This window comes from Emydura macquarii, unplaced genomic scaffold (genome assembly GCF_026122565.2).
Source record: "Emydura macquarii macquarii isolate MOO-44397 ecotype Brisbane River unplaced genomic scaffold, CSIRO-AGI_Emac_v2 contig_369, whole genome shotgun sequence".
In the NCBI taxonomy this organism is placed as follows: Eukaryota; Metazoa; Chordata; order Testudines; family Chelidae; genus Emydura; species Emydura macquarii.
In genome coordinates, this window is record NW_027130506.1 from 5,563,240 (window position 1) to 5,584,628 (window position 21,389).

The 21,389-nt window shown below is 42.5% G+C and overlaps 1 protein-coding gene across 2 annotated transcripts in view; it reads right to left on the minus strand.

The window, feature by feature from the left end:
- The window catches only part of ANXA13 (annexin A13), a 35,991-nt gene that overhangs the window by 11,258 nt on the left and 3,344 nt on the right, over positions 1 to 21,389 (minus strand). The window contains exons 1-2 of one of the 2 annotated variants that reach the window (XM_067530260.1): positions 8,902 to 8,960; positions 6,793 to 6,869 (exon numbers count right to left, since the gene is read on the minus strand). In XM_067530260.1, coding sequence (XP_067386361.1) covers positions 6,793 to 6,869; positions 8,902 to 8,960 — 136 coding nt within the window. Of the gene's footprint in view, positions 1 to 6,792; positions 6,870 to 8,901; positions 8,961 to 21,389 lie in introns of those variants that run through there. The other variant, XM_067530252.1, reaches the window with a different exon arrangement.

The window sequence follows — 21,389 nt, forward strand, 5'->3', positions numbered from 1 at the left end:
CATTTCTGCTGAGAGAGGAAAAGGTTATCTAGTGTTTTCCCTTCTAATTAGTAGAAAATTAGTTTCAGAACATCAGTTGGTGTCAATTAGTTAACTTTTCTAGTATGTAACATTTTTTAAAAGTTACTTTTAGTTTTCAATCAATGCTCAGTGCTCAGAACATAAAGAGAAAGTGCACCCAAACCAATGCCACTTAAAGCTAAGTGGGAACTATTCTAAGTGGGAACCGAATATCATGTTTCAAGGAATAAGCTAATCAGGGATCAGGAAGAAATTCTACCCTGTATAGCACTGAACAACTAGCCAGGTTATTATTTGTTGGGGTTTGGAAGTTGGCCTCCTTTGGAGGATCAGATACTGATTACCTTTGGCAGCAGAACACAAGTGTGCCAGTAGTCTGATCCACTATGACATATCCCATGGGAAGTTAATCTATTGATGACAATTGCAAAATGCTCACTGACTTCAGTGGGAGCATAGAATCATAGAATATTAGAGTTGGAAGGGACCTCAGAAGGTCATCTAGTCCAACCCCCTGCTCATAGCAGGACTAACCTCAGCTAAATCATCCCAGCCAGGGCTTTGTCAAGCCGCAGCTTAAAAACCTCTAAAGATGAAGATTCCATCATCTCCCTAGGTAACACATTCCAGTGCTTCACCACCCTCCTAGTGAAAAACTTTTTCCTAATATCCAACCTAGATCTCCCCCACTGCAACTTGAGACTATTGCTCCTTGTTCTGTTATCTACTACCATTGAGAACAGCCTAGCTCCATCCTCCCTAGAACTCCCTTTCAGGTAGTTAAAGGCTGCTATCAAATCTCCCTTCATTCTTTTCTTTTCCCTCAGCCTCTCCTCATAAGTCTTGTGCTCCAGCTCCCTAATAATTTTTGTTGCCCTCCACTGTCCCTAATAATTTTTGTTGCCCTCCACTGGACTCTCTCCAACTTGTCCACATCCTTTTAGTAGTGGGGGGACCAAAAGTGGACACAATACTTTAAATGCGGCCTCACCAATCCCGAATAGAGGGGAATGATCACTTCCCTCAATCTGCTGGCAATGCTCCTACTAATGCAGCCCAATATGCTATTAACCTTCTTGGCAACCAGGGCACGCTGCTGACTCATATCCAGCTTCTTATCCACTGTAACCTCCAGGTCCTTTTCTACAGAACTGCTGCCTAGCTCATCGGTCCCCAGTCTGTAGCTGTGCATGGGATTCTTCCGTCCTAAGTGGAGGACTCTGCACTTTTCTTTGTTGAACCTCATCAGATTTCTTTTGGCCCAATCCTCCAATTTGTCTAGGACCCTCTGTATCCTGTCCCTACCTTCCAGGGTATCTACCAGTCCTCCAGCTTAGTGTCATCTGCAAACTTGCTGAGGGTGCAATCTACCCTATCCTCCAGATCATTAATGAAGATGTTGAACAAAATCAGCCCCAGGACCGATCCTTGGGGCACTCTGCTTGTGACTGGCTGCCAGCTAGACATGGAGCCATTGATCACTACCCGTTGAGCCTGATGATCTAGCCAGCTTTCTATCCATCTTATAGTCCATTCATCCAACCCATACTACTTTAACTTGCTGATAAGAATACTGTGGGAGACTGTAACAAAAGCTTTGCTAAAGTCCAGGTATATCACGTCCACAGCTTTCCCCACATCCATAGAGCCAGTCACCTCTTCATAGAAGGCAATCAGGTTGGTCAGGCATGACTTGCCCTTGGTGAATCCATGTTGACTTGTTCCTGATCATCTTCCTCTTTTCCAAGTGCTTTACAATGGATTCCTTGAGGACCTGCTTCATGATTTTTCCAGGTATTGAGGTGAGGCTGACCTGTCTGTAGTTCCCTGGATCCTCTTTCTTCCCTTTCTTGAAGATGGGCACTATATTTGCCTTTTTCCAATCATCAGGGACGTCCCACAATTGCCATGAGCTTTCAAAGATAATAGCCAATGGCTCTGAAATCACATCAGTCAACTCCCTCAGCACCCTCGGATGCACTGCATCTAGCCCCATGGACTTGTGTATGTCCAAACTTTCTAAATATTCCTGAACCTATTCCTTCAGCATGGAGGGATGTTCACCTCCTCCCCATTCTGTGCTGCCCAGTGCAGTAGTCTGGGATCTGACCTTGTCTGTGAAGACAGAGGCAAAAAAGGCATTGAGTACCTCAGCTTTCTCCACTTCCTCTGTTACTAGATTGCTTCCCCCATTCTGTAAGGGGCCCACACTTTCCCTAATCTTCCTCTTGTTCCCCTTCACGTCCCTTGCTAGCTGCAACTCCAATTGCGCTTTGGCCTTCCTGATTTCATTCCTGCATGAGCTGGTCTATAACAATGTTGATTCTTGCTCTCTTAGTTACTTTGATCACAGATGGCTATGACATGCCAGGGTACAGTACTGACCAGTGGGGGGCTGTGTCACCTGCCCTGCAATCTCGGGTGTCTTACAATGCCTTGCTGAAGTAGCTCCCACCTCAGCCACTCACAAACAGCCTTCTAACATGCAAGTCAGATCCTGAGTATCTGTGTGTAACTGCAGCCTGCCAGCCACACATGGGTTACACGCTGGCTCTCACCAGACTTGGTTATACTGCAGGGTGACCCCAACACACTCCTAGCTCCAGATTCTCCCCAGAGAAGTATGTCTTGTACTTCCCAGCCCTCTCCTGGACAGTACAAATATTTTAAGTCCTTTCATCAGTTTTACTAACCTAACACTGTGGGTCAGGATCCTTTCCCCAGAGCCCAATGACTGCTTCCTTTGTCTTGTTGGGTGCAGTGAATGTGATGAGCAGAGAGAGAGAGGGAGGGGTCCCTTGGGGGCATTTGTCCCTCCTTTTTATAGTTTCAGTCCCCCTCTTGAAAAACATTTCTAGCCGGGCACAAGGAGACAAAGAATCCATATGGAAGAATATTCCTTACTGGTTTTTTTTGTCACCTATTTGAGCTTTATTTGTTTCCCTCCCTGCTTGATGGCTCTGTTTACTGCTTAAATGCAAATTAAGGCAAGCACACATTCCTTTGTTAGGTCAGACCTGTTTGCCAACTTCAGTTTGGGCAGGGTTGTGGGACTTGGAATGTGCGTGAATGACACCACACAGGGGAATCTTATAACTTCACATGCAGTGTTAACACACATATTTTATCAGGACAATACTGATCAGAAAATTATGAGTGTTCACTGGTTCCCAACCTTTTCTCTGCGGTGGCGTACCTTGATACCTTTAATTATTTTGAGGCACACCATATTGTCTCCAAATGAACTTGCCCTCTTATCACCTTGGTTTAAGCTGGTTACCACCCTTGCCATTCACAGTCTGTAGGGACTGCATGCTGGGAGAGTGTAGCTCAGAGTGCAGGCGGGGCTGTGTATGAGAGGGTGCTGCTGCTGTGGGGCCAGCCAAGCGCTGAGTCCCTAGTTGGCGCAGTGGAGGCAGCTCCAGTCCTTGTGGCTGTGTGCGTGCCGGGTCGTGCTGTGCTGTCCTACACAATCACCATAGCCACCGGCACCCAGTGGTTCGTGGGCGCTGAGGACTACATACCTGAGCCTGGAGGGGGCGGTGGCTGTTATCCAGCCCACATGGGGAAACTGATCTGGATGCACAGAGTGCCTGGTGTCACCATTCACACCCCCCCAGGAACATATTTCCATGCTGCCCTAGGGGGTTCTGGTCAACCCAAACCCCCTTAGGCCTGGGTGGGCAGGGCTCTAGGAGGGAGCAGGGCCTAATGGAAGATGGAAATCTCCTCCTTCGCACATCACCTCTGTGGCACATCCAGTTTGGGGCGGGGCCAATGCCTCATGTCTCCCCATTTCTGCCCACGCAGGGGGGGCAGGTGCTCCCCCACCCTCCCTAAATGGCACCCCTGTGCCCAGCCTCCACTAGTTCTGTCCTCACCTTCCACCAATGCGGCCCCCCCACCCCAGTTCTGCCCCACCCCACCTCACCCAACACCCCCACCAGTTCTGCCTCCCCAGCTTCCCCACCTCACACCCAGCCCCGACCCCCCACCCATCTCGGCTGCTCCTGAGGTTCTTCCCCCTCTCAACCCTGTGGGGCTGCAGCAGGTTCCCTGCTCCCCTTCCAGGCTCTTCTCCCAGCCCCCGGCCACAGGAGGAAGGGGCAGGGGCAGAAGAGCTGACCCTTTGCTCACAGGAGGGAAGTGGGGAGGAGAGGGAGATTGAGCTCTGACTGGTTGCTCTGCACTTGGAGGAGGCAGGGCAATGAGGCAGATGGCCAATCAGAAGACAGCTTTCCACCCCTTCCTTCCTCCTTCCCTGCCCCGCTCTGCCTGTTTTTCAAAAAATTCCGGGGCACACCTGCTCGGGCCTGAAGGCACACCAGTGTGCCGCAGCACGCCTGTTGGGACACAGTGGTGTAAATGACACCTCGCTTGGCATACTTTGTACACAGATTATTACTACAGCATGTTGGGTGTAGAACATAAGGGTGTATTCTATCACAATGGCCAAAGTCAGTCCTCAGGCCAACCTATAGCATAGCACAATGCATATGCTGTAACTGCAATTCTCTGTGTGTGATTCCCTGTGTGGTAACTGGACCACAGTGTACCACCCACACTGACAATAACCTGGTTCCGATTGTTAGTGTGCAATGCTAGGGGCAGAAGCAAGGAGAGGCAACGCTGTAAAGTATTTCATTCCAGTTGGGAATGAGGGGAGGGAGTTACATTGTGGGGGGCAAGGAAAGAGCCAGCAGCACAATGTGTTTTGTGGGAGACGAACAGCTGTGGTTCAGTGTCTGGGGGCTTATTTCTCATTGACACTTAGGCCCTTTTACACTGCCAGAGCAGCACAAAGAGGCCTAAGTGTCAGTGAGAATACAGCCCCCTATCAGTAAACATGGTGCAGCCCATCTGTCAGACAGATTCACCTGTACCAATGACATTATCTTAGAGCAGCTAAAAGGATCTCTTGGAGCAGTCTGATGACAGGAATGACTTTCAAGATTTAACTCCACCATCCTGGATATTAGCTCTACTGATATAACTGGAAGGATATCATGATAACTCCTTGTGTGCTACAATGCGGTGGACAATTTCCATCCATGTGGCCTGCATGTTTAATGCACATCCGTCTTCTAAATATCAAGTGGGAAATCAAAGTTTCTGACACCAAGGTACCTGAAGTCTCTGTTGACTTGGTCATCTGCACCAGAAGGACAATGGACACATTTCAAAGGATCTCCTGTATGGAGAACTTGTGGATGTTCCAAGGCCACTACAGGTACAAAGACATTTGCAAGAGGGACTTGACAACTTTCAACATTGAAACTGCAAGCTGGGAAGAAGCAGCTAGCAACAGTCCACACTGGAGGGTTGTGCTGCGCCAGGGAGTCAAAGAGGCTGAAGAGGGGTGATAGAGAGAGAGAGAGAGGAAAGCAAAGAACAAAGCACAGCAGGCCTCAAGAGCTCTCGGTACACTGGCTTCATCCTCTCTCCCTGCGCCTTATGCCTGCACTATTTGTGGCAAGGACTGTCACTTGAGAATTGGACTTTTTAAGCCCCTTGCGATGCTGCAGCAAGATACCCAATAACTGAACTGCTTTGATGCTTAGACCATCGTCTTTCAAGTTGGACAGTTGTCACATATCCTGTTCACTCCTAGTGTGCTGCAATGTGGTGGACAATTTCCAGCCTACTGGTCTGCATGTTTAATGCACATCCTAAGGGGCATATGAGTATGAATCAGATGGACACAGATAAGATGTCTTTAGGAAACTAAAGGGATTCTATGTCAGATCTTATACATCAGATTATATGTCAGGTGTGCTGAGAACACAGCCTATCATGCTGATCAGTATTGTCTTGTTTGCTTCCCCATCTCTAACCATCTGTTGTCTCTTGTCGTAATACATAGCACTGAACTCATTTTCATCTCCGCATGTAGACACTGAATAGATATGTCCATATAGGACAAACATACACCCCCTGGTTTCAGTTTTTCCTTGTGGAAAATCTGAACATCAGGCTTGATCTGGGGACAGACTTTTGGTGCTCGGTGCCACTTTGACCTGGAGATGTGGGAATCTGCTCTTAATGGGGCACTTCCCACTGAAGCTGTCTTGGCTGGGGCAAGAGCAGTCCCTAATATTCAGGTGTCCTAGATAGTTACCTATGTAGCCTACCCCTAATGCTAGCCTTGAGCAATGAGAGTTCACTATTTCGGTTATCGTGGGTGACAGTTTGACATGTCTGTTGCAGTGAATAAATGCCATGTTCATTCTGCTCCCTTGGGTGTAATTCATGAAGTGATCACTTCAGGAATAATGGGCATGGTTAAGGCCGAATTCTGTGAGGTGCCGAGTGCCCTATAGACTTCAGTGAAAGTGAGGAGTGTTCAGCATCTTGTAGGAGGTGCTCAGAATCTTCTAGGATTGGGTCCCTTACTGTAATGAGGTTAGGGTACTGGGGGGTAAATATTTATTGATTTAGCCAATGATTTTACTCTTTATCAATATTAGATCCATAAGCAACTGGTGTGTAGTAATGATTCATATGTAGCTGATGACGATTATTTTCAACCAAGCTAATAAAATATCATACTACGTGGGTATCTGTATCTATATATACACATAGAGCAGTTATGCTTTGGAGTTAATAAGTGGAGTTTGATAGTTGATAGAAAACAGAAAGGTTAACTCAAAACTGCTCAAGCAGTTGTTTTACCACAAGTGTGCACTTGGACATACAACTTCTATAATGTGAAAGTATCCTATTGGGACCAACACAGCTACAACAACACGTTAAAAACAATAGCATTCTTACCCATCCCTTTGCAGGCTTTTTGTAGTTTCTTGACATCTCGTTCTGCATCAAAATCATGATGGCGTCGAATGGTTGGCTACAAAAACAGAGGCAACAGTAAGTGGAAAATAATTCTACAGGGAACCCTCAGAATTATACTACATGGAATTTGGGTGAGGTTGGGTCAGATTGCCATCTGATCTTTATTGACAAAGATCCAAACTCTGATGTCTTTACTTAGTTATTACTCACTCCTTACTCAGGAAAAACTCTTATTGACTGACTTAGGTGTGTTGATCTGTCTGTAGCTAGATTATGCAAACCTTACTCACATTGCTAAGCATTTATTCAAACAAATAGTCCCAGTCAAATCAATGGGAATATGTGATCACCAGCATCAGACAGGTTTGCATGAATAAGCCCTGAGTGAGGACTTCAGGATCTGGCCCATTATCAAATGAAAAATAAATTCAGCCTTTCAAATACTAGTACTTTTGTGGATAAGCCATCTCCTACTGAAATAAAACTTGGGGGCTTGATCTTATAACTGTTACTCATGCAGACAGTCTTTTTTCATGCAAGTAATTTTACGGACTTCAATGGCACTAGTCACGTGAGTAAAGAATACTTGAATGAGTATTCAGGCTGTTAGTTTGCTCTTTATGACGGTTAAAATGTAGCAGCTGATCAATATCGGCCAACTGCAGCACCATCATCCAAATGACAATGGGTAAAATTTGCAAAAACACCTAGGTGATTTAGAAGCTGAAATCCTATGGAAACTCAGTGTGATTTAGATTCCTAAGTGCTTAAGTCACTTTTGAAAATGGGACATCAGCTCCTATGTCACTTAGGTGCTTCTGAAAATTTGACCTGTGTGTCTATTAGTGTGTTTAATAGATTAAAGTCACTGTCACATTCTTGTCCAAGAATAGGCATCCTTGGCATTAAAATGAAAGGGCTGCAACTTTGTCTCCAGAGATCCCTTCGATTGCTTTGGCACTCAGATAGGTGCAAGAGACATCTTTTATTGTTATTCTTTTTCAACATGGTCATGCTTAAATATTGTTAGTTCTGGTGAAAGATTGGCAGTCCTAGATAATGAAGTGCTCTGTCCAAAGAACGGGGGTGTTATAGCAGAATAAATTTCCCCATCCTGCTTAGTCAGTCTACCTCAATGCTTTAGAAAAGCGATCAGCTCTGCCCATTGAATCCTTGGTGCCTATAGTGAGATCACCCAAAATAATTTCAATTGGTGCTAACGGGGTTTTTATAATGCATCTATTTTGCTGAAATTATTTTAATTGTCGGTTACCTTTATAAAAATAGAAATTTATAGCACTCTATAACAATGTAACATTTCCTTCTCTCGTCTTCTTTCCTTGATTTAGGATCACAAGATAATAACACTTTCATCACCAGACCATGATCCTAAATCTTGATTGTAAAGTTACATGTTGTTATATAGAATGATCAGATAGTAAATCAAGTCCAGTAACTCGGGAGTTACTTGACTAAATCTTTGAATTATTGTAAAATTAGACCCATATATATAAAGTATATAAAAATTTTCAGTTGGGAGTTTTCATTTAAATTTTTCTAATACAAAATTCTATCGAAATCTGAAAGAAAACACCCAACATAGTTACTGAAGCTGAACTGATGGTATTGTGGCAAATATTTCTCCTGTGAAAATATGTATTTGTTATTGCTTTGATAGAATTACATACTACAGGCATAAATAATTGAATATGTGCTTGAAAATACAAATTAAACTGTGTCCAGTTTCTTCATTCCTTACAAACTGATGTGCAGCGTCTAAGTTCTCTCCCTGCAGTTGGTGATAGAATAATTGTGAGAATAGAATTCACCTTTGTTCTTTGTAACATCAGGCTGTTTAGTGGCAGCCTAACTAGACTGAGTAATGAGCATGGGCTAATGGAATAATGACACCTTACAATACAACAAAAGTCTATTCTGAGTATTCCTCTCCATGATGCAAAAGCTGTATGTGCAATAGATCTATTCATCAAACCATAATACACTCACGGCATCGATGCAAGGAGAGTCATATAACTTGTTGAAGTTGTCTTCAACAAGCAATAGATTCAGTGTTCACTATGACTCATTCAGAATTTAGCAGGACCCTCAGCTGGCCTTATGACTGAATGCTTTCTGTTGTTTGCCATACAGTGTTTACACATCACTGTACTCTGTTCTGTATGCCACTTCCAGAAAGCATTTTGGAATCCAGATTGCATTAAAGATGATATTAGATAAAGATAATGTGCTGATAAGGTAGCTAAGATGCTTTGAGCCTTTCAATATGTTTTTGTAAAATGATCACTGTTAATTTCCACCAGCACTACCTCATTCTGGATGTCTCTTTTTTCAAATGACCCAATAGACTATTAATACTCTATTTCCATAGTTAAATATTAAACTGTCCCAGAGCTACACATATATGTAAATAAACTGGAGATAAACCAGATGTCTGCAGTGCTTGCTTGAACTCCTCAAATTAAAACACAAGCCCTCTCTTTCAAACAGTTAGCATTTATATTTCTAGAGACCTTTATATTCTCATCTGTCAGTTCTCTGTGGGCTGAATTCTGAAGTCTGTACTCAGTCCTGACTCAGATAAAATTCCCATTGACATCAGAAGTGCCCAGATATTACAGTGATGGATGTGATATGAGAATCTAGATAAACAGAACTGAGTAATGGCTTCATGATTTAGCTCAACTCCATAATAGCAAGCTTAACACACAAACTTTATTCCAATACTTTATTCAGTCTGTATAATTTAAAATACATTTTTCAGCACTATTAGAGACTACCTTAAGCTAGGTAAGGCATTAATAATTTATCTTGCACTCATATTACTCCCTTAATTCAGACAGATCCCAATTTATAAACAGACCATATGCTCCTTGCTCCATTATGCTTCATGGAAGGGAGCAGTTTAGTACATTGATGATAAAAGAGAATGGAATAAATAGTGTTGACATTAAACTATCAAAATGAGTATATTTAGAATTATATATTAATATAATTGATGAATGAGATGAATGAGGCAGTTCATACGTCAGAGCTATTGTTTCAGGCTGTCTGCAGACATCATCTCATTTGTTACACTGTTCATATTCGCAAAGAATTTCTTTGTAACCATAAGGAAGAGAAATTTCTCTTAAAAATCAGCAAAGAAAGTTTAGATTCTGGATCACAAAATGCATGCATCAGTTACAAATACTAACCATATAAACAACTGTTAGGCAAGATCAGGGGCTGAATTAGAACAGCTATCTTAAATTACCTATTTTAGATTATAAAATCTTTGGGGGCAAGGAATATGTTTTGCTCTATGTTTGCAAGGTTTCTTGTAAATGCAAGGCATTATCTAAGTGATCAATAACAATTATTAATAAAATACCACTCATCAATACATGTTATATGTTCTTGAGATTATGGAATGATGATAAATATATTATTAAAAATATATATTTGTCAGATGTAATTAGGTTCTAGTTAATTCATCGATTCATCTGAAACATTATAATCATAGAATCATAGAATCATAGAATATTAGAGTTGGAAGGGACCTCAGGAGGTCATCTAGTCCAACCCCCTGCTCAAAGCAGGACTAACCTCTGCTATATTATCCCAACCAGGGCTTTGTCAAGCCGCAGCTTAAAAACCTCTAAGGATGGAGATTCCACCACCTCCCTAGGTAACCCATTCCAGTGCTTCACCACCCTCCTAGTAAAAAACTTTTTCCTAATGTCCAACCTAGACCTCCCTCCCTGCAACTTGAGACCGTTGCTCCTTGTTCTGTCATCTGCCACCACCGAGAACAGCCTAGCCCCATCCTCCCTAGAACCCCCTTTCAGGTAGTTAAAGGCCGCTATCAAATCCCCCTCACTCTTCTCTTTTGCAGACTAAACAAGCCCAGTTCCCTCAGCCTCTCCTCATAAGTCCTGTGCTCCAGCCCCCTAATCATTTTTGTTGCCCTCCGCTGGACTCTCTCCAACTTGTCCACATCCTTTTTGTATTGGGGGGCCCAAAACTGGACACAATATTCTAAATGCGGCCTCACCAATGCCGAATAGAGGGGAATAATCACTTCCCGTGACCTGCTAGCAATGCCCCTCCTAATGCAGCCCAATATGCCATTGGCCTTCTTGCCAACCAGGGCACACTGCTGACTCATATCCAGCTTTTTATCCACTGTTACCCCCAGGTCCTTTTCTGCAGAGCTGCTGCCCAGCTCGTCGGTCCCCAGTCTATAGCTGTGCATGGGATTCTTTCTTCCTAAGTGGAGGACTCTGCACTTTTCTTTGTTGAACCTCATTAGATTTCTTTTGGCCCAATCCTCCAGTTTGTTTAGGTCACTCTGTATCCTATCCCTACCTTGCAGGGTATCTACCACTTCCCCCAGCTTAGTGTCGTCCGCAAACTTGCTGAGGGTGCAATCTACCCCATCCTCCAGATCATTAATAAAGATGTTGAACAAAACCGGCCCCAGGACCGACCCCTGGGGAACTCCGCTTGTGACCGGTTGCCAGCTAGACATGGAGCCATTGATCACTACTCGTTGAGCCTTAATGCTCCAATAAGATTTGTTTCCAGTGTAATATCCACTTCAGTCTATAATATCTAGTTGGAATGTTATGGCCACAACTGATTAACCACAACCCTGCACCTTGTAAAGTGCGGGAAAGGAGGGTGCGCGCAAAAAAAAAAAAAAAAAAAAAGCCAAGGCTAGGTCTATATTACAGACTTCTGCAGGGGCATGAGGAGGTGTGATTCCTGACCAACATAGCTATGGTGGCAGAAATCCCTAGTGTAAACACGGTTATACTGCACCTTTACTGGAATAGCTTGTTTCGCTTTTGCATAATGTTTCACTTTTGCAAAATAGCTTTTGTATCTTTGCCAATATAGTGGCTTATACACTAGGAAAGCTTTGTAGATAAGGTATACTGGCAATGGAGAATAACAGGATAATAAACTCACTTTTAACAGATGTGACAACACAAGGTATGTTGCGGTGAGGAATTGGACCCCCAAGCTTGAAAGTTGTAAAGGATCTAGCTAGTACAAATAATAAAATGCTAGCAAGAGGCAATAAAATAAAATAACATAAAGGTAATAAAAGAAGAGGCCTCAGTTAGGACACTATTCATCTTACTTATTCTTTCCAAGAAATGAGGTATCTGACTTGGCAGCATGCCGGATCTGACACACCAGCAGCTGTATGCCTCTTCTCAAAAGGTAATGTATAGAAATACTGTAATTCTAAATTGTCCTTGTCTCTAACAATTCTGCTAGGGAATGCTGAGCTGAGCTTTACCATTTTGATGTAATGCAGCAATTGTGACTGACTATTTAAAATTATGTTTGTTTGAAAAAGATAAATTGTCAAACCATCTGTCTGTCTAAGATATTTAGAAGGCATCCATCACCCTACTATTAAAGGGTGTGACCATAGGAAAAGAATAAAATGCCTCTGTAATTTTCAAAAACATCTAGGAAAAGCTGGTCTCAATTCTCCACTGTCCCTGAGCAAGACTCATAGACGTGGGGAGGTGGTTAGGGAACCAATCATGTCTCCCTGATTCTTTGGGCTGGTCTACAAAACAGTGCAGGTGTACACACTGAAATGCTCCTCCTGCTGATGTAATTCCTCTGCTATGCTGACATAATAAAACCACTTCAACGAGGGGTGCAGGGCTTAAGTCAGTGTAGTTAGGGCAGCACAGTGTCAGTGTAGACACTGAGGGTTCCTTACATCCCTTGTTACATCCCCTGGACCTGTGAAATTGACAAGAAAGCTGGACAGCTGGAGCGAGGAGAAACTGGGGCTGCTGGACCCTGCTCCCTGGGGCAAGAGGCTCTGGCAGCTTCCTCTGGCTCCCAGCAGGAAACCGGGGGAGGGTGAGCAGCCCACTGTCAGCCTGTGGGGAGACAAGGCTCTCAGCTCCCCACACTGCCCCTCTTAGGTCGGTGGAAGCGCTTCTGGTGAGGACGCATACCAATGACCCAAGGAAGGTTGTGTGGACATCAGCCTCTGTAGTAATTAATGTGGTGTAACATAGGTTGACTTACCTTTGTAATGTAGACAAGGCTTAGTGGCTTGGCCGCAGTGTAAGTTAAATGAAGGAAGGGGGCACCTTTAACTTACACAGCTGGTAGATGTTCCACCAGAAAATAATTGGGCATAGGAGAGTCCTGCCCTGACACACCCTCTCCCTACCCCAACATGGGGTGCAGCTCTGGCAGAGGATGCCACAGAGCTCTGCAGCATTTGGCCCATTGTATCCAGAATCCTGGGTCAATTGTTCAGCTCACTCTGTGATGAACACTCAGTAGACTCATAGACTCTAAGGTCAGAAGGGACCAATATGATCATCTAGTCCGACCTCCTGCACAACGCAGGCCACAGAACGTCACCCACCCACCCCTGTAATAGACCCCTAACCTATGATAGAATTATTAAAGTCCTCAGATCATGATTTAAATGCTTTAAGGTACAGAGAAAATCCACCAGCAAGTGAGCTGTGCCCCATGCTACAGAGGAAGGCTTCTCATAAGTAGTCCCAGTGAAGAGTAACCTGCTTCTCAATGTAAGGGAAGCTTGCACAATCTAACCTGAAATGTTTGTTACAAAAGGAAAACCTTCCAGTGCCTAGAATTCAATAAACCATGAACTGTCATGAACCATGAACTGTCAGGGCTTCTATAATCAGCTGTCTAAGCTCTGTTCTCATTTACAATTCAAAAGTGTTATTTCAACTAAGTGGTGTCACATTTACTTCTATGTAACTGAGGACAGAATATGATCAATTGACTCTAGAAATGGTGCTAGTGGTTCACGGTTTATTGAACTTTATGGGCTGATTCTCCACAGCCTTGCACTTTTTTGTAGTCATTTTCACCTGCACCGAGAGAGAGGAAAGTGGTTGTAAAATGCTACCAGTCTGATTTGTCAGGGTTTGGCTCCCACTTTTCACTTATATTGTAAATGTTTACACAAGGTACAAGGCAATTGAGAATATGGCCTATTGTGACTGCAGTAAAACAGATGTCATAGCTAGTTAGATTTTATTTTTAATTGACAGCTGTGTCATTTCATCTTTCATCAGACTTTAGGCATGTGGTTTGTTAATATACATTTTTACTGCTAATACATTATTTTCGGGTCTTAGAGTTTATAACTCATGTCTACAAACTATAACCCACTGTGTGCAGAATGGAACTAGTAGTTAGTCAATTTGTAGCTCAAATGACTAAAATAATATTATACATGGAAAGAGTCTCATACATTTATCAGCCAAGTTTACAGGCTTCATAAAAACATAAATAAATGAATATATTTCTTGTGAGAGAGAAATTTCATGGAGAGCTGACACCACACAAGTTTGCTAATGTATGCTTTTTTCATGTAGCAATTCCATTGACATAGAAATCTATTGTTCTAGCTGCATTAAAACTTTAATCTTTAAATCACAGTAAAGCATTAACTAATTAATCCTGGGAATATCCTTTGAGTGACAAATCATCACAGTTTTACAGAGGGGAATCTGAGATAGAGGTTAAGTAAACTGCCCAGGCCAACAACTGAGTCAGCTGCAAAGCTGGGGATTGGAATTCAGGAGTTCCTGGCTCCCAGTCCTGTGCATGCACACTGACAAGACATTCTTCTGCATGGTGGCCTTCCTAAAGAAGAAAATGATTGCTTCCTATACTCTTGATATAACAGGTAGATATTCCTAACCCCCTGGAAACAACACATCAGCAGCTAGTACTAAAGAAGTCTTCACAATGCTCAATAAACTAAAATGACTGAAGTCTGACTTGGGTCACTATGGCTCTGACACAACTCCTGGCCTTGTACACATTCACTTAAAACAACAGGGGCTGAGTCATTGGTTAATTTATGACATTTTTATTACTATTACTAGATTAGATAATCACTTCCTGCCCTGCATAGCATTGTTATCAGTGTGAGATTGTAATGAAAGTATCAAATCGTCAGATTACTGGCATGTTTTCCAGTGAAACAATGTTGGGAATTTTTTTCATGCTGTTCTAAGTGTTCCAGGATATTACAACTACTAGTGAGTATCAGGAATTATTTACAACATGGATTGTGCCTGACCTGGTGACAGAATGGTTAAAATTTGTGGTGTGGATTGGACATAACCATGTCCTCATAACTGGACTATGTCAGACAGGCCAGTTGCACCTTTGAACTTAATCTGGTTAGGCTCTATCCACACTACAAATAAGAATAGTTTATATGAAGCACATTTAAATTCTCAATTAGTAATCTGATTCTCAGTTAGTAATCTGAAATGATGGGTTACCCTTGAGTGGATTTAGCAAAAATGTCATGTATCCAAGTATGATATCTGCCATAAATGCAGGAAACAGAATGCAAAAAATAAACAAAACCACGTGAGATTCCTGATTGCCCTTCATCCAAGGTTGGCACAGATTTATTTGAATTAAATGGGATAAATTACCTCTTATTAGTGGTCGAAAACATTTGTTTTAACCTGGGCTGTTGCACAACACATCAAGTAACAATTTACTAGCACATTGTAAATCAGTTTGCTTGCCATGATATTTCAGATGAGTTGATAAGAGATAATGGCCCACGATACTCAGTGAATCCCTTTGATATATCAGTTCAAGCATGCATGTCAAATCTTACGATGCATAGCCAAATGGGTTAGCAGAAAAGTCAGCACAAATAAAGAATTTAATGAAAAAGAAAAGCTCTGGCAGATTCAAGGGATCTATACTTACTTCACCTGTGTAGACACTTATGGCAGAGGACCCAAATTTGGGGCTAAAATCTAACAGTTTCTTGAGCTAAAGCCAATAACCTTGAAGTATTTACAAAAGAACTACAGGTCAGGAAACTAAAACAGAAGAAACACAACAACCAAAAACAGTTACCCTTAATGCAAAAGAGAGGGAGACAGTTAGACTTCCAACAAAAAGTACCTTGCAACTTGTCAAAATAACAACTATTTTTATCCATCTGCACCTCCAAGTTCAGAGAGGTCCCAATAGCAAGGGAAAAGCAATATCTAGAATGCTAATGACAATGATCATGCACTGACAGAAATAACACACGCCTACTCAGTCACTGACATTGGATAGCAACAGGAGCAGCAAACACAGGCCACTACAGCAGGACATTTTGAAAAGAAGTGCCAATGTGATGAGAAAGTCACTGAGGTTTGGAGATCATAGCTATTGGGAGATGTTTAATAAAAGTTGGAATAATCCTCTGATGGTATCAAGAGGGGCTCAGGTATTTTACCCTGACCTTCATCCTTGATAGTTCCTTTCGTGAGCTTTATTAATTGGCTGCCTTACTTTATGGTTGTTTTTGGCTGATATATTTTATTTTCATTTTACGGAAATAAAAAGGGAATATGTAACTGTAGTTACTAAAATCAGTGTATACTGATTCCAGCCATGTGATAGAGTAATAACCTTTAATAAACCTGACCAATTCATGTGAGTGATGTTAGTTTTTTACCAGTACTCCTATGCATCACATACATTTAATGCAGTTGGAAACAAAGGGCTAGTTTTTAATTGAATTCTAAACAAACAATTAAAAAAAAAATTTTAGCAGTAAAGTCAGTCTTTACTGCTAAAAAAAAAAGAGAACCATCATTTTAATAAAATTAAGCATAGAAATATCAGGAAAACACCTTGGAAATCCTGGAAATTGTCACAGAAAATAGTATGTATATTTACAGGTTTGCAGTATGTCTCATTGAAGCCCATCCATCAGTTTAAGGATCCAAAGTCCCAGATCCAGACAATGAACCAATTCTATTACTAATCAGCAATCCTGAAAATTTGAGGGGTTTCCCTTTTCTCTGTCCATAATCATATAATATATTGCTAAATAATGTGCTTGTTAATATTGTAACAACTAGGAATTAGGTGCTAATCTCATTAGTAAAATTGTGTATAATACATTGTGCTCTCAGAACACAACTCTTAGCAAATCATTGCCTACATGATTAATTATTAATTGGTGCATTCGTACATGGGATTAATTATTCACTGCAACAGAAGTTTCTAATGAGTTGTAATGTAACTGAAAGCCACAATTAACTAGAGCAGCAGTACTGAAGAGAGAAAGAGGTGGCATTGTGATAGATCTTGAATTCCTAATATCCCCTAACGTCATACAGGAATTGCTAACAGTCTGTATTATCAGGATGAACTGTAAACCTTTGCCCAGAAGGGATGGTTTGAGTTATCAGTAGCATAACTGATGTTACTCATGCGTCTATGCAGGTCCTTGAGGTAAGAGTAAAATGCAAAAATATACTATTCTCTCTTAAGTCTGGCACATTTTAAAATACAGGATGAAAATGTTATACCATGGCCTAACCTTATCAGGAAGCTGATCTGTTTGCCCAGAACTAACTTATTAGGGTTCACTTCCTTCTTACAGAAGTTGTGTTAAACCTGCTTTAACTCTAGTTTGGGCCCTTTGAAGCATGGTAGTCATTGGACCATATTTAAAGCCATGAGTCAAATGGGATCATCTTTTCATTTTTAAAATATCTGAACGGAAAATGTATCCCATTGCTTCTTAGCCTCAGTACAATATACATGTGCTTGGTATGAAACAGATGAATGACACATTGCCTACAGTTTTGTGACATCAGGAGGGGCAGTAGGGTGACTGAGTCAGAAAGTCGCTGGGCTCCAGAACGTTAACCAGGAGGGGCAGAAAACAACTAGAGCCCACTTAATTACAGTGTATAAGTACCTTCACGGGGAGAAAATACAAGGTACTTAAGGGCTCTTGAATCTAGTGAAGAAAGGCAGAACAAGAACCAGTGGCTGGAAGTTAAAGCCAAACAAATAAAAGGCACATATTTTAACAGCGAGGGAGGTTAACTATTGGAACAAATTACCAAGAGAAGTGGTGCATTCTCCATTTCTTGACATCTTCAATCCAGACAGGATGACGTTCTAGAAGGAGGAGGAAGAGGAACTCCAAAGAAATGTATTTACTAGCAACTCGCTTGCACACCTTGCTTTATTTTTTTGGGGAAAAGAAGGAATCACAGTTTTGTGGCTGATTGTGGACTAGCAGCAAACTTTACTCAACTTCACTTTGCAAAGGGACAAGAGGTAATGTTGGAAAGGCAGGAAAGTGGGGGATGATAAACTCAAGTAGCTGTCTCTTCTTCAGAGCCTCCAATTGGGATTCCAGAGGGCAGTGTGAGCTGGCGTCCCCTTTTTCCCTTGGCCTTGAAGAATGGCTGTGAGAGCACCTCTTACAATTTTCAAGACACAATTTGACTCACACGGGCTCTGTGGTCTGTACAAAGTTTGAATTCATCATTACAGTACAGAGTCTCCCAGTTCACATTAAACTACAAAGGACACTTGTTTGCTGACTAACAGTAAGGGCAAACCCAATAGCATAAAAACCAACACAAAGGCACCCAGTATGTTGGTCTGAGGTCAGCATGCAGAGCTGAGATGTATCTGAAAACATGAAGTGAAACATTTGTCAATATAAAAACCATCTGCTTTACGGCCCATTTGCCCCAAAATAATTCACAGTGATGGACACCATGCTACAGAAAGGGTGTTCTAAATGCAGTGGCATCCATGGAGTAACACATCTAGAGACAGACACAAACAAAATCTGCATCCTACCACCCTTGAAATGACCATTCCTGATACCAACTCAGGCCCATCTCTACATAACACTGGAAGGTTTGTACATACAAGATGTGCTGTGGCCAGAGGGAGCATGGGCCTGTACAGCTCCCTCTTCTGTGCTAAAAGCAGAGGGAGAGCCCTTTCCCTCCTTTCCCAGGCATCAGGGAGCTTTGCACCCTCAGAACTACTGGTTCTCCCTAGCTGGTGGTGTGAGGACTCATAAAACAGGGTAATCTGAAGTGAGAGTAGTAGGAGCAGCTGGTTGGGGAATTTCGGGAGCTCCCAAACTTCTGTCCAGTAGATGGAATGGCAGAACCTGATGGAAGAAGAGATGTCACAGCTGGAAGCTCTTGCTTGCTCCTTTTCACTCAAGGGGAGAGGGAAAAGAGTCCTGCTACTGCCAGCCCCCCTTTGGGGGGAAAGAGATAAATAATACATAACAGATTAAAGTCTGCATAAAATATCTCCCTTGGAATGTTTTGGCATCTTCTACAGTGCAGGAAATTCTGCAACCTTTACATATGCTGAGTAGTTTTACTAAAGCCAATGGAACTACTTGTTTGTGTATGGGCTACTCAGCACAAAGAAAGACTGTTGACTCAGCCTTTGAGTTCAACCAGACTTGTACCTCTGAAACAGAGAGTGGAATTGGCCCAACAATTGTAACGGGCTTTCATTTGATTCCTGTTCTCTAACTACTTCCATGTGTTCCAGTAGTACATATGTATCTATTGTGTTGCTAAATGTGTCAGGTATGTCCCAACAGTCCCCAGGCAATGAAAGGCAGCAGTAGCACAGCAGATAATAATAATGATCTTTAGCATCTTCATTCAACTTACAGCCCTTGTTTAACTCTCCCACTCACCAAAAACGGTTGCTTACTTGACTTGGTCTTCACTAAGCACTGCTCTCTGCAATATCTCTGTTGCTGGGTTCGCCTCTTCAACCATCACCTGGTCACTTTCAGCATCCACCATTAGCCGCCACCCAATGCCCTGTTGTTTGGCCTTTCCATGACTTTCAGTCCATCAGCACTGATGATTTCTTGTCTGCTCTCAGCCTTCTTTTCCCTTTCTTCCACGGTTGTTGATTCTCTGCATGTTTCACTCTCCTCCACCCTTGATTCTTTTTCCACTCCCTTGCATCAGAATGCCCACCCTGCCAACCCCCAGCTCTAACTCATCTCCAGCATCCTCTTCCTCTGCTCCTGTTCTTACACAGCAGAGCATCTGTGGTAGAAATCCCATGACCAGGCTGACTTCCTCTACTACAGATTCATTCTCTCCTCCTTACATTTTGTCACCTTTCTGGCTAAACAACTCTACATCTCCAACTTAGTTGAATCCCATGCCTGCAATTCCAGATGCCTTTTCACCCCTTTGATTCACTCCTCAAACACTTCCCTTTTCCTTCCTCTGTGTCTCCACACAGAATCTCGCCTATGTCTTTCAAAAAAAATATTGACAAAATATGATGTGCCTTTCCCCCTCCCCTCAGCTTGCCTTCTCTTCCCCCCTACAACTCTCTCCTTCTCCCCATCACACATATAAAAGTTTCTCATCTGCTGTCTTTCTCTAACCCCCTCACTTGCCCCAGTGACCCCATCCCAACCCATCAAACGCAAACCAGGGCCACAAACAAAGGGCTTACCTAAAAGTAAGTTTCATTTCAGTTACACTAGGGATGAATTTGGCTCCTTTAATTTTGCGGATCATTTGATCATAATATAGCATATGCTGAGCCACTAGTGATGATAACCACCGTTAAGCACGTTTGCAGATTCAACTGACATTGTTTTAGGGGTGTGTATTCTATCACCTTCTCTACATCAGCACATTTTGCCTCTTTTTTTAAGCAAAGGTACAGTTTCACCAGTCTGAGTTCAAGAGCAGTCAAAGCTCAACTGTTTTCACGAATGTATCAAGAATTCTTCAAAGACTTATATATGTTACTATCTCACCTTAGATCTGGGTCTGTGTCTTGAGATAGTGTAGACAAGACTCAAACCTTTACAGCACTAACACCTAAACCTACACTGGCTCCAGTGCCAACTGCACCACTGATAAAAAAACATGTACCGAAGGTGCTAATGCAGAGACTACGTTCTCTGGGGCTGCCGTGTTGAATGTTTCAGGTATGTCATAACTTTTCAGTTATTTTAAGAGAATGGTACCAGATGACGGCAGCGGCACAGCAAGGAGAGGTTACATTTAAACAGAAGCTGTTAATGTTTTTCAGGCCTCCCAATTAGAGTTTAGACACTTATTATCCCCCATCTTTCCTTCCTCCCTCTGCCCCCAAACAGCAAAACATTCACTTTGATGTACTATTTGTATGCCACTTTTTAAGCTGCTGGAGTGATTTTCAGTTTCAAAGTGTTCCCCTGCAGGGTGTCTGACCCAACACACTACACAAGAAGTAGGGTAACATTTATAACCCATCTCAGCATCACTCACCTCTCTACCTCAGTAGGAAAAGGAGTGGTGTATATATTAGACCAGTGGGCCCCATGGAGGGAACCACAATCTGCCTCTGGTTCTCCCCCAGCCTCCTGTGGCTGAACATGAATCTACTGCCACCTTCTGCTGAGACTGGGCATCTGGCCAGCAACTGAACAAAAATCTACTGCTATTGAATATCACCTGTTCCTAGCAGAGAGGCAACAAGAAGCTACTGTTGGGCTGTATGTGAGAAAACAAAAACAACAAGCTTCCCACTGCAGTAAATACCACTAATACTCAGCAGCGGTCCCTAAAGGGTTATAATTTGATCGGAGTACTTAAAGCACTCATTGGTAATGCAGAGACCCATGTGATTATAAACCTCTGCATTAGTCCCCGAGGAGACCCTTCAGGCTTATTTGCTCTGCCAGAGTCCAGAGGTAATCCCTGCTT